General features: G+C 34.5%; 1 protein-coding gene across 1 annotated transcript in view; it reads right to left on the minus strand.

Annotated features, from left to right (window-relative positions):
- Positions 1 to 15247, minus strand: part of INPP4B (inositol polyphosphate-4-phosphatase type II B) — a 1415612-nt gene that overhangs the window by 777115 nt on the left and 623250 nt on the right. Inside the window, exon 5 of the mRNA XM_053703700.1 lies at positions 5860 to 5898. Within this exon, the coding sequence (XP_053559675.1) occupies positions 5860 to 5898 (39 nt within the window). The remainder of the gene's footprint in view (positions 1 to 5859; positions 5899 to 15247) is intronic.

Here is a 15247-nt window from a genome sequence, read left to right on the forward strand (position 1 = left end):
AAATAGGAAAGTTAAATAAAATTACAAGTCCTATCTGAATAATGAAAGTTTAATTTTGATTAGATTGTCCCTTTAATTATGGTTTAAAGAATATGTCTCCCAATCTTCAATGTTGTGTCATCTTTACCTGTTTTTGCCCCCACAACTTATCTTCAACTGATACACTCAGTCATAATAATAATCCGAGTGGTCCATATATACTTATTCTATCAATGTTTGAAACCATGTAGTATAACTAAAGCTTTCCTATTTGAATCTAATAATGTTCTGGAGAACAGGGACCTCTTCCTCTTAAAAAAAGGTATTGGTCTTCTACTTACTTACTGACCGTTTGCTAGTATCACTTCCTGCACACCCTCCATGATATTTAAATAGTTAAAAATACACACTCCAGGTCATTTTTACCTCTTTATGTTACTGTAATCTGCTGCTCACCCCCATCCTCTGTTGCTACTTCTGACTTTTGTCAGATTTTTTAATCCTAGATAATTCTATTTTTTAGACCTTCTCACAGCACTTGTGAAACATGAATGTCCCCTCTTTATAAGGGGCTTCTTTATTTATTAATTCCTCTCATGGTCTTCATCAGTGGCTGATGCAAACACCCATAAACAGAGACACCAGTACTTACATTTAGTTTGTAATTATATATATATATATATATATATATATATATGTGTGTATATATATATATATATATATATATATATATATATATATACTGTATATATAAATAGTTACTAGACATTTATATTACACGCGTTTCAGTTTCACAACACTCCCTCCCCACCTATATCATATTTTAATTGGATAACATAGACGCTCTTATTTCCCTAGTATGGTATTTAATTCACTTTATTCTCTTAAATTACTTTAAAAAAAGTGATATGGCAATATATCTTCAAACAAATGTTTAACATGCTGTTTTGAATGTGAATTTCTTGCTAAATGTTATACTTTATTACAGAAGCAGTTACATTACTTCTATTCCAGCTGAAATAATTCAAACATTCAAATGTATCAAAAGTAATGTCATTTTTGAATAACAAAACAAGTGTTACCATTAATTTCACTTCTGTTACTGGTATGATAGTTTGAATCTGTGCTGTTTGATCCAGGTGTTCCCTTCTCCCTGAGTCATAGGTGTAAACTATTTAGGATTAGATTATGAGTGGTGCGCTAAGTATAGCATGCAAGCGATAATGGATATTTTGCAGCTATTTGCGTGTATCATATATAGCATGCATATTATGAGTTGGAAGTAAACACCTTCACTTGAGCACAATCGAATTTAATGCTCATAAGGTTAACTTAAGGGGCGCAATCCGATATACATCGTAGTTTGCGGCGCAAGCGAGGGAACCCCCGCCGCCTGTAGTTTCAGCTCGCAACTCGAGCTATCCAATATACCCCGCCGGCAATTGCTAAAGTGCCGTAAGTCGGATAAACTAGTGATGTCCAGAAATCTGCGTAAGTACAAATTTCTGGAGTCGCCAGTGACTTATGGTACTTTAGAAACTGCCGGCGCCTACAAAACCTGACTAAGTTATTAGATCTCCCGTACTGTCTAACACGCCTCCCAAACATAGCCCGACACGTATACCCCTCTATCCGCTATCCCCCTCTCTCTCCTAATAATAAATGTATTAACCCCTAAACCGCCGCTCCCGGACCCCACCGCCACCTACATTAACTACCCTCTAATGTGAGCTCCTTACACCGCCACCACCTACATTAACTACTCCCTAATGTGAGCCCCTTACACCGCCGCCACCTACATTAACTTCCCCCTAATGTGAGCCCCTTACACCGCCGCCACCTACATTACCTACCCCCTAATGTGAGCTCCTACACCGCTGCCACCTATATTAAATTATTAACCCCTAATCTAATCCCCCTATACCGCCGCCACCTATATTAAATTAATTAACCCCTAAAATACTAAAATATCCCTACCACTAAACCTAAGTCTAACCCTACAAATAGCCCTGAAAAGGGCTTTTTGCATGGCATTACCCCAAAGTAAACAGCTCTATTGCCAGACCTTAAAAGGGCTTTTTGCGGGGCTTTGCCCCAAAGTAACCAGCTCTTTTACCAGCCCTTAAAAGGGCTTTTTGCGGTGCATTGTCACAAAGTAATCAGCTCTTTTGCCTCTAATCTAAATCCCCCTACACCGCCGCCACCTATAATAAATGTATTATCCCCTAATCTAATCCCCCTACACCACCGCCACCTATATTAACTATATTAGGGTTAATATAGTTAATATAGTTATTATATTATATATATTAACCCTAATTATATTAGGGTTAATATAGTTATTATATTATATATATATTAAGTATAATAACCCTATCTAACTCTAACACCCCTAACTAAATTCTTATTAAAATAAATCTAATTAATATTAATATTATTAATTAAAATATTCCTATTTAAATCTAAATACTTACCTATAAAATAAACCCTAAGATAGCTACAATATAATTAATTATTACATTGTAGCTATTTTAGGGTTTATATTTATTTTACAGGTAACTTGGTATTTATTTAGCTACCTTGTTAAAATAATTACCAATTTACCTGTAAAATAAATCCTAACCTAAGTTACAAATACACCTACACTATCAATAAATTAAATAAACTACAAATATATAAACTAAAATACAATTAAATACACTAAACTAAATTACAAAAAAAAACCCCACTAAATTACAAAAAAATAAAAAAAGATTACAAGAATTTTAAGCTAATTACACCTATTCTAAGCCCCCTAATAAAATAACAAAGCCCCCCAAAATAAAAAAAATTCCCTACCCTAATCTAAATTACAAAAGTTGACAGCTCTATTACCAGCCTTTAAAAGGGCTTTTTGCGGGGCATGCCCCAAAGTAATCAGCTCTTTTGCCTGTAAAAAAAAACACAATACCACCCCCAACATTACAACCCACCACCCACATACCCCTACTCTAAACCCACCCAAACCCTCCTTAAAAAAACCTATCACTAAGCCCCAGAAGATCTCCCTACCTTGAGTTGTCTTCACCCAGCCGGGCTAAACTCTTCATCCAATCCAGGCGATGTCTTCATCCAAGCGGCAAAGAAGAAGTCTTCTATCCGGGCGATGTCTTCATCCAAGCGGCAAAGAAGAAGTCTTCCATCCCGGCGATGTCTTCATCCAAGCGGCAAAGAAGAGGTCCTCCATCGGGGCAAAGTTTTCCTCCAAGCAGCATCTTCAATCTTCTTTCTTCCGACCTGGAACATCCAGCTGGCCCGACGACTGAACGACGAATGAAGTTTCCTTTAAATGACGTCATCCAAGATGGCGTCCCTCGAATTCCGATTGGCTGGTAGGATTCTTTTTTATTTTCTGTAATTTAGTGTTTGTTTGTTTTTGTAGTTTAGCTAATTTTATTTAATTGTATTTAATTTAGGGAATTAATTTAATTATAGTGTAGTGTTAGGTGTTAGTGTAACTTAGGTTAGGTTTTATTTTACAGGTCAATTTGTTTTTATTTTAGATAGGTAGTTTATTAAATAGTTAATAACTATTTAGTAACTATTCTACCTAGTTAAAATAAATACAAACTTGCCTGAAAAATAAAAATAAATCCTAAGATAGCTACAAAGTAACTGTTAGTTATATTGTAGCTAGCTTAGGGTTTATTTTATAGGTAAATATTTAGTTTTAAATAGGAATAATTTAGTTAATGATAGTAATTTTATTTAGATTTATTTAAATTATATTTAAGTTACGTTACACCAGCTCACCGCTGACTTAAGCAGCGTTGGTATTGGAGTGAGATGTGGAGCAAAATTTTGCTCAACGCTCACTTTTTGTCTGTTAACGCCGGGTTTGTAAAAACCCGTAATACCAGCGCTGTATGAAAGTGAGCGGTGAGCATAAACTGCTTGTTAGCAACGCATAGCCTCTAATGCAAAACTCGTAATCTAGCCGTGAGTTTCTAAGGACTGTCTTAGTGTCTCTATGCCAGCTTCAACCCACACCTGCTGGGACGTTAGAGTACCATCTTCCAGCTCTCATGCTAGTCTCTGCTACTAGGCAGGGGTATAATGGGGTAAATATGGACCTCTGATCCACGATCTTTGTGGGTAAAATCCTTCTTTAAAGATTAACCCCTTCCTCTTATGCAGAATTCCACAGCTTACAAATCAGCTGTTGTTGAGTCTCCAGTCCCCTGATATTACCGGTGGCACACTCATCTATTGACTTGTAATCTGGCCCTATGTAGTAGTTTAACTATTAAAAACATAAGTGCAACGTTTTAGTGTCTATAAATGTGTGCTACCAAGCTGTAAGCTAAGTTTCCTTCTCTGCTGAGGCCAGTTAGGGTCACTTATACATGCACATTTAGAATGTGCAACCAACGATTGTGTTTGTGTAAAATAGAGCAGTGTTAAATGGACAGTCAAGTCAAAAGTAAACTTTCACGATTCAGACAGAGCACACAATTTTAAACAACTTTCCAATTCACTTCCAATATCTAAATGTGGATAGTCTTTTTACATGCACACTTTCTGAGGCACCAGCTCCTATTGAACATGTGCAATATTCACAGGGTATAAGTATATGCATTTTGTGATTGGCTGATGGCTGTCACATGATGCATTAGAAAGGAAAATTTAACTAACTGACTTGTCAGAGAAAAAAATTACTACTCATTTGAAATTCAAATGAAAATGAAGTGTTTTTGCATTTTTATTATGCATTTATTGATTATGCTATGGTATTGTGTTTAGAGGTCCTTTAAGTCTGTAATCTGCACGTTCAGTTCTAATAGGAATTGGAAAGCCCACAATTTTCAGAGTTACAGGAAAAGGGGACAAAATAAATAATACAAGTATATTACAAAGTAAACATTTTATATAGTAGAATCTCAAGGTGTTGAATGTCTCTTTAAATTATATTTTTATGCCTAGTGTTTCTCAGTTCAGTGGTTTTTATTTTCATCTTTTGCTATGCTTGGTATCTGCAGCAGCTACATATAATCTTTGGTCAGTAAAGCTTTTTCCCACATCTAATTTGCGGATTTACCTTAAGTCACTCAGAGGTTTTCTGTTCTAGTTAATCCTCTTATTTTTTTACTGTCCTCCATTTATATGCGCAATGTGTTATTTGTTATCAAAGCACTATAGAACAAATGTGTTGCATTAAATATATGTCATTTTAAGCCTAAGTCATTGTGCTCTTAATGGCCACGTTTCCTTTATTATTCATTTTTTGTAATACTTCATCAGTGCTATATATGGAGAGATGTGGTGTAAAATAAATAAAAACAGCCCTGATATACAAACTGAGAATAAATAATTCAAGTGCCCAGCTTAGCAAGAGAGCTCACAGTAAACAAAACAGTAAAATCAGCTGCGCTCAAGTGAAAGCATCTACTTTCAACCTGTTATATGTGTGCTACTTCCGATGCGCATACAGATCCGCGATAAACCCCTTTTCACTAGCGCACAACTGTTAGCCTGCCAGTCCTAATCTAGCCCTATGTATGCTAATTTCTGCTAATTACCATTGGCCAGTATATTTTTTCCCAAGCAGAGTACTGTATTAGTTTGTCTGCCAGCCAAGTCATTAATGTAAAGTCTGGAGGAAAGATACATATTCTTTCCTCCTGGGGTGAATATTTAGTAATTTCACTCTCTGACATAAAGTGCGCACACCTAAATGTGTTTATAAGCACATTTCTATTTTTGAAGATAGAGCACCACAGAGAAGAAAATCAATAGTTATACCAGATCTAGACCAGAACGACAATTATAGAGCTCTTACTTTTTCTTGGCGATACAAAATCATAGAAAACAAATACTGTGATAAAAGTAGAAATGACTTACCCCAGCACTTGTTCTGGTCTCACTGGTTTCTGGAAGAACCTAGGAGAAAATAAGAAAACATATTTAGGTTTCTGAAAAAAGCGTATGATGTTTAAAAGCATATACAGTGCTGTATCTTTCGTGTCTTTATATATGTATAATTTTCTTTAGCTTCTTTGAAGTCTATCACATGGTCCAGATATTGTCCTGGCTTGCAGGTGGCCATGGGTAAATGAAATATGTCTCCATTTAGTCAAAATGAGCTTGTTAAATTAAATTAGCTGAACCTCTGCTAATTGGAATCTGAGGTGTCTTTCTGGTTACTTCTATATTAAACCCAGCTGAGCTTCCAAAACATGATTCTCTTCTCTTTTTTACATTCTTAGAGCAGAATCACAAAAATCAATACCACTGTAAAATGGATGAGAATGAATAGTTCATTAGGACTAATTTTTCCTGCTTCCCTCAGCAACCAGAATGAGTCACAAAGGTGGGTCCCAGCAGAGCCGCTGTCCATATTATCAAAATAAATGCTTATATAAAGACTCACTTTACAAATACATTTCCCTGTGTGATCTAACTGGCATTGCTCATGAAAAATGGATTTTTCCTACACTTGTGCAAAACTTTTTTTAAACTAGCATTTGGGTTTAAATTCTCAATGGAATGTAATTCTCAATGGAATGGTTTTATTATATATATATATATATATATATATATATATATATATATATATATATATATCCGGGTTTTGGTTTTATTATGCTACTACTAATGTGGAACATTTGGTGCAATTTGCAGAACTTAGCTTTTCATTTTTAGTGAAATAAAGTATAAACTATTATAGTTTCTTTTCTTTTTAATAACGATATTTCAATCAAGACCTGTAATCAAGGCAATGAAATGTCGTTAATTTTACACATTTTTAAGGTGTTATGAAGTGTGTGATATATAATTAACTTCTATCTTTAAATTGTTTTTAAGATATTTGAAAGTAAAAATAAATGAACAGTAAATTGTTTTCAGCTAAATATTTATCTATTACGGTCTGTTAATAAAGTGATTGAACAAATAAAGGGGACTTTCATTCATGAAGTATAAAATACTTAATGCTGAAAGCTCCTTTATTTGTTGGAAGTGTTCGCCGCGCTGAGCCACACAGGTAGCCCATGGCAGAACGCTATTTAGCTGAGAAATGTTTATAAAGGAACTTATAATTGATTTAGAAATAATAAATATTCTAATTCACTGCTTAATAAACATCTTCATAAAGAATTACATCAATGATTTCCATATTTTTCATTAAACAACAAATAGACAATTCAATGATTTCAAAGCAGAGATTCACAAATATGTTTGCTTTAATTGCATTAAAATTCAATCGGCAACAGTTCCAATTGCAATTTATTTTCTCTATAGATTACAAGACAGGCTATATATGTTTATTAATAATTACTTAAGTTCTTGCCAAGTAAGTTTAATACATGAACACTAAAACCTTAAAGGGACAGTATGTTACAATGGCACTATGCTATCTATATAGCACACATGAACCAGCGCTGTCTAGTTGTGAAAAATTGTCAGAAAGGCACTGCAATAGGAGGCGGACTTCAAAGGCTTAGAAATTAGCATATAAGCCTACCTAAGTTTAGCTTTCACCATAGAATGACAAGAGAACAAAGCAAATTTGATGATAAAAGTGAATTGGAAAGCTGCATGCCCTATCTGAATCATGAAAGTTTAATTTTGATTAGACTGTCTCTTTAATCTATAAGGTTTAAGTCTTTAAACATCAAAGTAAAAGTTTGTTTAACTCTATAACTGCTGAGCCATTTCTACCCCATGTGCTAAACTGTTCTGCAGTCTTTAGGTACTGTATGGTTCTTCTGTTAGAACCCCATACATATATATATATTTGTGTTTCAGGAGACCCAGCATATATAAGGTATACCATTATTTTATGTATATTTCATGACATACGACATTACATAACATATTCCTAAACTTCATTTGTATCTCTGCAATAAGTTTCTAACGGCATCTTACTATTAATACAAAATTCATCAATAGGTTTGGACAGACCAGTGTCGGATGGCATTTTAGATTAGAAAATCTGGTGACTTGACATGTTGGAACAATCTTTATGTATTATACTCACGTTCCTTGGCAACACCACAATAAAAAAGTGCCTTTATTTAATCAAGCACAATGTCCAAACACTTTAGTGAAACACTAGTCACCTTTAAAGGGCTTTAACACGTAAGTAAAGCACTTCAGTTCCAAGGAAGAAATCTCAGGGGAGTGGCAGTCACATGACCTGCCAATCACTGGCCTAGTTCTACTCAGGTGCTGCAAAACTACTGGCTCTCAAGGCAATCTTCTCTATAAAGAAAGGAAAGGCTGCACATCAGTGTACAATTAAAAAAACAACATTTTTATGATTAAGCACCAATAGGGGGCGTGAAATGTGTCAGGCTGTCATATGGCTCCATGTCTGTTTTGTGGATTTTATTGAAAATTCCAATAAAAAGTTTGTTTTTTATTTGTACACTGATGTACAGTCATTCCTTTCTTTGTTGAACTTTGGCAGCAATAAAGTTCCTGTCTGGAAGATAAGGATGCAAGTTGGATGATGTCATTTGTTTGTGCCTAACTCACGGCTTATTGTCCATGAGCTTCAGCGGCTGTGCAGCACATGTTAAAACGCTCTCTATGTCTTTCACTCTTTTGTGGAGGATAACCACATAGTTAGTAAGGGTCAGAATTTATACTGAAACAAACTGGGAGCACAGACTAGTGCTCAAAGTATCCCTTGGAATTAATTGTTCACTGGCTGCTGAGGAGTAGAACAGAACAGGACTACTTATGGACAACGACCCACCTCACAAGAAGGGGGAGAAAAAGCATAATTGTATTTAAACATAAATGTGTTATATAGTTTCAAATAAGTTCTTTCAGATAGAGCAAGAAAAATAATAACATGAATGTTTTCTTGATTGGAGAATGTGTACCTCTTTAAGTGTGTTATGGTGGACTGGTTTTAACAAATGGACTGCAATCTCAAATATGTGTAAACCTCATTTTTCAAGCATCAACTATAATATATTTTAGGACTACGTGAAAATTATCTGTAATTAAGAAATTATTTATCCCACTTTGTGTCCTGTTTCAGAAGCAATTATTAAATGTTTTACTGAAAGTAATGCTTTTTGTAATGTTAAACAGATTTTACTTGCATTCTTTTCCAGAATCAAATAAATATTTAATTACCTCTTTTTAATCTTTATATATATAAAAAAAAGTCCTGACTGAATGACTGACTGACTCATCAACGCCCAACTCAAACTGTTTAATCTAGGAATGTAAAATTTGTAAGGTAAGTTGTTTTTAAGACGTAGGCACCCACTAAGGAAGGATTTATGGAATTCATGTCCCTAAGGAGGTGAAAAAGGGGAGTGATTTTGTTTATGAGGATAACTATATCTCAAAATCTGAAGATGTTACAGATGTGAAAATTGGTGTTTAGATTCTCCTTTAAAAATAAAGAAGCATGTGTTTTACCATTTCCCGAAAATCCACTTAAAGGGGGTGAAAAGGGGGGGGGGGTAATTTATAAGGATACCTATATCTCAAAAACTGAAGATGTTACAGACTGGAAAATTGGGATTTACATTCTCCTTTAAAAATAAAGAAACACGTGTTTTACCATTTCCTTAAAATCCACTTAAGGGGGGTTAAAAGGTGGGGAGATTTATGAGGATACCTATATCTCAAAAAACAAAGATGTTAGAAAAGTAAGAATTATAATTTAAAATCTTTATTATAAAATAAGTTTACATGCCAAATTTCTTACTCCTAATGTCAGTAGTTCTAAAGATATCATTAAAAAATGAATACTGTTTTTTCACATCTGACAGGTGAGTCATAGGGGGAGATTTATCAAGCAGACAATTAGGGATGGGTGAATGTTTCTAAAAAATTTAAATTTAAAAACTTATTTTGATACATTCGTTCGTTCGAATCAAATTTCAAATGTTTACATAACATTCTAACGTTCTATTTTCGAATTTTCAGTTTCAAATTTTTCAATAAAATTTGAAAATATTTGTTTGAATAATAGACGGCTAGATTACGAGTTTTGCGTTAGAGGCTATGTGGTGCTAACAAGCAGTTTATGCTCACCGCTCACTTACAGACAGCGCTGGTATTACGGGTTTTTACAAACCCGGCGTTAACCGCAAAAAAGTGAGCGTAGAGCAAAATTTGCTAATCTGCCGCTCCCGGCATCGCCGACACCTGCATTATATTATTAGCCCCTAATCTGCCGCTCCGGACACCACCGCCACCTACATTATATGTATTAACCCCTAATCTGCTGCCCCAACATTGTTGACACCTACATTATAGTTATTAACCCCTAATCTGCCGCCCCCAACGTCGCCGCCACTATATTAAAGTTATTAACCCCTAAACCTAAGCCTAACCCTAACACCCCCTAACTTAAATAAAATTTAAATAAATCTAAATAAATATTACTATCATTTAATAAATTATTCACATTTAAAACTAAATACTTACCTATAAAATAAACCCTAAGGTAGCTACAAAATAACTAATAGTTACATTGTATCTAGTTTAGGGTTTATTTTTATTTTACAGGCAAGCTTATATTTATTTTAACTAGGTAGAATAGTTATTAAATAGTTATTAACTATTTAATAACTACCTAGCTAAAATAAATACAAAAGTACCTGTAAAATAAAACCTAACCAAACTTTTCCATAAATTAAATTATCTAAAGTACAAAAACAAAGAAACACTAAATTACAGAAAATAATAAACAAATTAAACTAATTACACCTAATCTAGAGAGAATTTGCTTACTAGCCCTGGACACTTAATACTATTATTTTCAACTTGGTGAGGTATCGTTGGTAGATAGGACAGGTACATTGAGCGGTCACGGTAAATTGTGAGCTGTCTCTGTATGTGTAATCCCTGCCCCAGGACCTACCCATACGAACCCACAGTGCTTGGAAAGTCTATAACCATTTGGTTCTAATACTGGACAACATTACAAGAACGACAGCCCTTTATTGATGGGAATCACCTCCTGAACTTTAACCCGGATTGTGATCCATCAAAGAACATTACTATATCATCTAACCTCAAACGCTGAACACCCACTGTGGAGGACGGACCACATCAGGGGAGAGCTAACAGACGCTGAACACCCACGGTGTAAGACGGACCGCAGGGCGGAAATAGTTTATGGAGAAAACATTTACTTTTTCCAACAAGCCCCACATTTTTGTCCTTGAACTGCCAATCGGTAACAAAATTACAAACGGAGAAACAAATTGGTAACAAAATTACAAACGGATAACCTTTATTGCTGAACACTGTTACAAAATACTCTCAAGTCACAGACTCTCAAGTCACAGGTTTTCAATATATGTGTTAATATTTTTGTTTAAATTTGTGATCAGATATATGTACACTTTTTAACGTGTTTATTACTAGGTATTTGTCATATTTATTACCATTACCATTAACATTTAGGGATTCGTTTTTTATCGATGCCGGCATCACTTATATTAGCTATTTTTAAGATTTATTGTTAGAATTTTTATCATATTGTCACATAATAAATATATTATTTGAATCCATATATCCAATTCGATTTTTTATCGGCAACATTGATTTCATTTTTTATCGGCAATATTGATTAAATCTTTATTAGCAGTTTGATATCCCCCACTTTTGACACTGCTAATTATCAGTGCTATTTTCTATACACAAAGCTGTCACTTATTTTATACAGATTTCCCTTTTATATTAATTTTTTCTCAAATGAGTATTTGTCCAAATCACTAGCTCTCAGCTATTCGTAGCGCTATCCCTCCAACACACTTTTTTTCTTAATCTACGAGTGCACTTTTTGAGGTTAGTTCACTCTCATTGGGATTAGCTATAGGAGAGTAAGAGTGTAGTATCCTCTAATCACATCCAATTTATACACCTAATCTAATCCCCATAAAAAAATAAAAAAGCCCCTCCCAAAATAAAAAAAGCCCTACCCTACACTAAATTACAAATAGCCCTTAAAAGGACCTTTTACAGGTTATTAGTTATATTGTAGCTATCTTAGGGTTTATTTTATAGGTAAGTATTTGGTTTTAAAAAGGAATAACATAGTTAATGATAGTTATTTTATTTAGATTTATTTAAATTATATTTATAGGGGGGGGTAGGGTTAGTGTTAGACTTAGATTTAGGGGTTAATAACTTTAATATAGTGGCAGCGACGTTGGGGCGGCAGATTAGGGGTTAATAAATATAGGTAGGTGTCGGCGATGTTAGGGACGGCAGATTAGGGGTTAATAATATTTAAATAGTGTTTGCGAGGCGGGAGTGTGGCGGTTTAGGGGTTAATATATTTATTATAGTGGCGGCGATGTCCGGTTCAGCAGATTAGGGGTTAAAAATTTTATTTTAGTGTTTGCAATGTGGGAGGGCCTCTGTTTAGGGGTCAATAGGTAGTTTATGGGTGTTAGGGTACTTTTTAGCACTTTAGTTAAGAGTTTTATGCTACAGCGTTGTAGTGTAAAACTCTTAACTACTGACTTTTAAATGCGGTACCAGTCTTGACAGGAGAGGGTCTACCGCTCACTTTTGGTCAGACTCTTAATACCGGCGCTATGCAAGTCCCATTGAAAATATAGGATACGCAATTGACGTAAGTGGATTTGCAGTATTTCTAAGTCTGGCCAAAAAAGTGAGCGGTACACCTGTACCTGCAAGACTTGTAATACCAGCAGGCGTTTAAAAGCAGCGTTGGGACCGGCCAACGCTGCTTTTTAAGCCTAACGCAAGACTCGTAATCTATTCATTCAATTTCGAAATGTAATTGTATTCATTCAATTTCGAAATGTAATCAAATTTGAATGTCACATTCCAATTTGAATGTCACATTCAAATTCGAAATAGTATTTCTAGTCTACAACTGTTTAATAAATGTAATATTCAAACTTAAATGCTACATTTGAATTTGAATGTCACATTCAAATTCAAAATAGTATTTCTAGTCTAATACTGTGTTTTTTAAATGTAATATTCTAATTCGAATGTGACTATTGAATTTGAATGTAACATTCAAATTCAAAATAGTATATCTAGTCTACAACTGTTTAATAAATGTAATATTTGAATTTGAATGCTACATTCAAATTCAATGTAACATTCAAAATAGTATTTCTAGTCTACAACTGTTTCATAAATGTAATATTCGAATTTGAATGCTACATTCGAATTTGAATGTAACATTCAAACTCGAAATAGTATTTCTAGTCTACAACTGTGTTTTATAAATGTAATATTCGAATTTGAATGTAACATTCGAATTTGAAAGTGACATTCGAAAACTGTAAATAACATTCGATAATAGAATTTTTAAGACTATTCGTTCCTATCAACATTCTATTATCTAAATCCAATTTCTACAATAACATTTGTTCTGAAATTCGAATTTGAATATAAACACATTCGCCCATCCCTACAGCCGATGCTGCTTGCTCTGCCCAAGGTTTCAGGTCATAAGACCGCTGCTCTTGTCCGCCACCTTTTTAGGTGGCACACTGCAATCATCCCAATCAGATACTATTGGGATGATTGACACCTCCTGCTAGTGGCCGATTGGCAGTGAATGTGCAGGGGGCGGCATTGCACAAGCATTTCTTGGGAAATGCTTGTGCAATTTCACAGTGTATGCTGTCGGCATTTAGTGATGCCGGGCAGACATGATTTGCTGCAGCAAATAATTTCTGCCCAGTCTTTAATAAATTGACCCCATAATATATAATTACAATTTAATATTAATAGTAATTGTAAACAGAATAATAACAATATATTTTTGATATGTCGAATGGATGCCCTGCCCAAAACTTAACTGATTGGTGTCCATGCATGAGAAACACAGAGAATTAACGAAAACTCACAAAATTCATGTCAGCGAGTGTGCAACCCAAACGGGCACACATGTGAGGGCACATGTCTTTGCGAGTGGTCACGTTTTTCGCTATTTTTAACAAATCACTAAATCCAGGCAACAGCTAGTAATTCATATTCAATGAGACATAAAACATGTATTTGCATTTAAAATACAGCCCAATGCATTTAAAATTCAAACAGGTATATTTGTAATTGCAAACCTGCTCATTTTTAATAGTTATCATTTGGTTAAAAACTGTTTATATGCATGAGGCGCACTGCCGGTATGGTGATGACATCAGTGCACTGAGCACTCATATTTCCCCTTCTATCTATCTCCTGTTTTGGAGCTAATGTGTAGTGCAACCAGTCTCTAGTGAAGAAGGTCTAACAGAGGGCCGAATGATACCTGCTAGGCCCACCTGTTGTATTAGCAGCTGGCCTCCTACACAAATCAAGCAGTTAAGGATTTTTTGCACAAGCAAATCTAAATATGATTTTGATTATTAAAGGGATAATAAACGCATTTTTTTTTTCATGATTAAGATAGAGCATGCCATTTTAAGCTACTTTCTAATTTACTCATACTATCATTTTTTTCCATTCTCTTGCTATCTTTATTTAACCTCTTAAGGACATATGACAGAATTTTTCCGTCATAAAACAATTGAGCAAACAGAAAGCTGTGTCCTTAAAGGGTTAAAAAGCAGGAATTTAAAGCTTAGAAGCCAGCCCAATTTAGGTTCAGCACCATGGATAGTGCTTACTTATTGGTGGCTACATTTAGCAAACCAATAAGCAAGCATAACCCAGGTACTCAACCAAAAATGGGCCGGCTCTTAAGCTTTACATTCCTGCTTTTTAAATAAAGATAGCAAAAGAATGAATACAAATTGATAATAGTAGTAAATTACAATGTTGCTTAAAATTGCATGCTCTATCTAAATCATTAAAGAAAAAATGTGGGTTTAGTGTCCCTTTAAAGTGCCATTATAGTGAATATTTAAATGCTCTGTCTAATCCTAATTTTATATCCAGCATCCCTGCATAGCTTTGTGTTTAATTCTCCCAAAGGGGTTAAACTACAATGGTGCACTGCACTGTTTCTTTTCAGTTCTCTATTTATGGCAATGCAGTGTCACTTTAACTAGAGCATGTATTTTTTTTTTACTAAAATGGCCCTTTAAATAAACTGCAGTGCATTTAAAATACATCTATGCCCGTTTAAGGTACTCCTTCCCATCTTTAATTGTTGCATAAATCTTACTGGAGTTAAATGATATAATTTTACAAATGCCAATATCTCTTTGTTTGACAAAACCACTAGTGTTCATGTCTCTGACATATGGAATGCTGAATGGCAGACTTTAACCACAACTATGACCACTGCAGGCTAATAAAAAAATGTCATAAAATGTGC

This window comes from Bombina bombina, chromosome 2 (genome assembly GCF_027579735.1).
Source record: "Bombina bombina isolate aBomBom1 chromosome 2, aBomBom1.pri, whole genome shotgun sequence".
Taxonomy (NCBI): domain Eukaryota; kingdom Metazoa; phylum Chordata; class Amphibia; order Anura; family Bombinatoridae; genus Bombina; species Bombina bombina.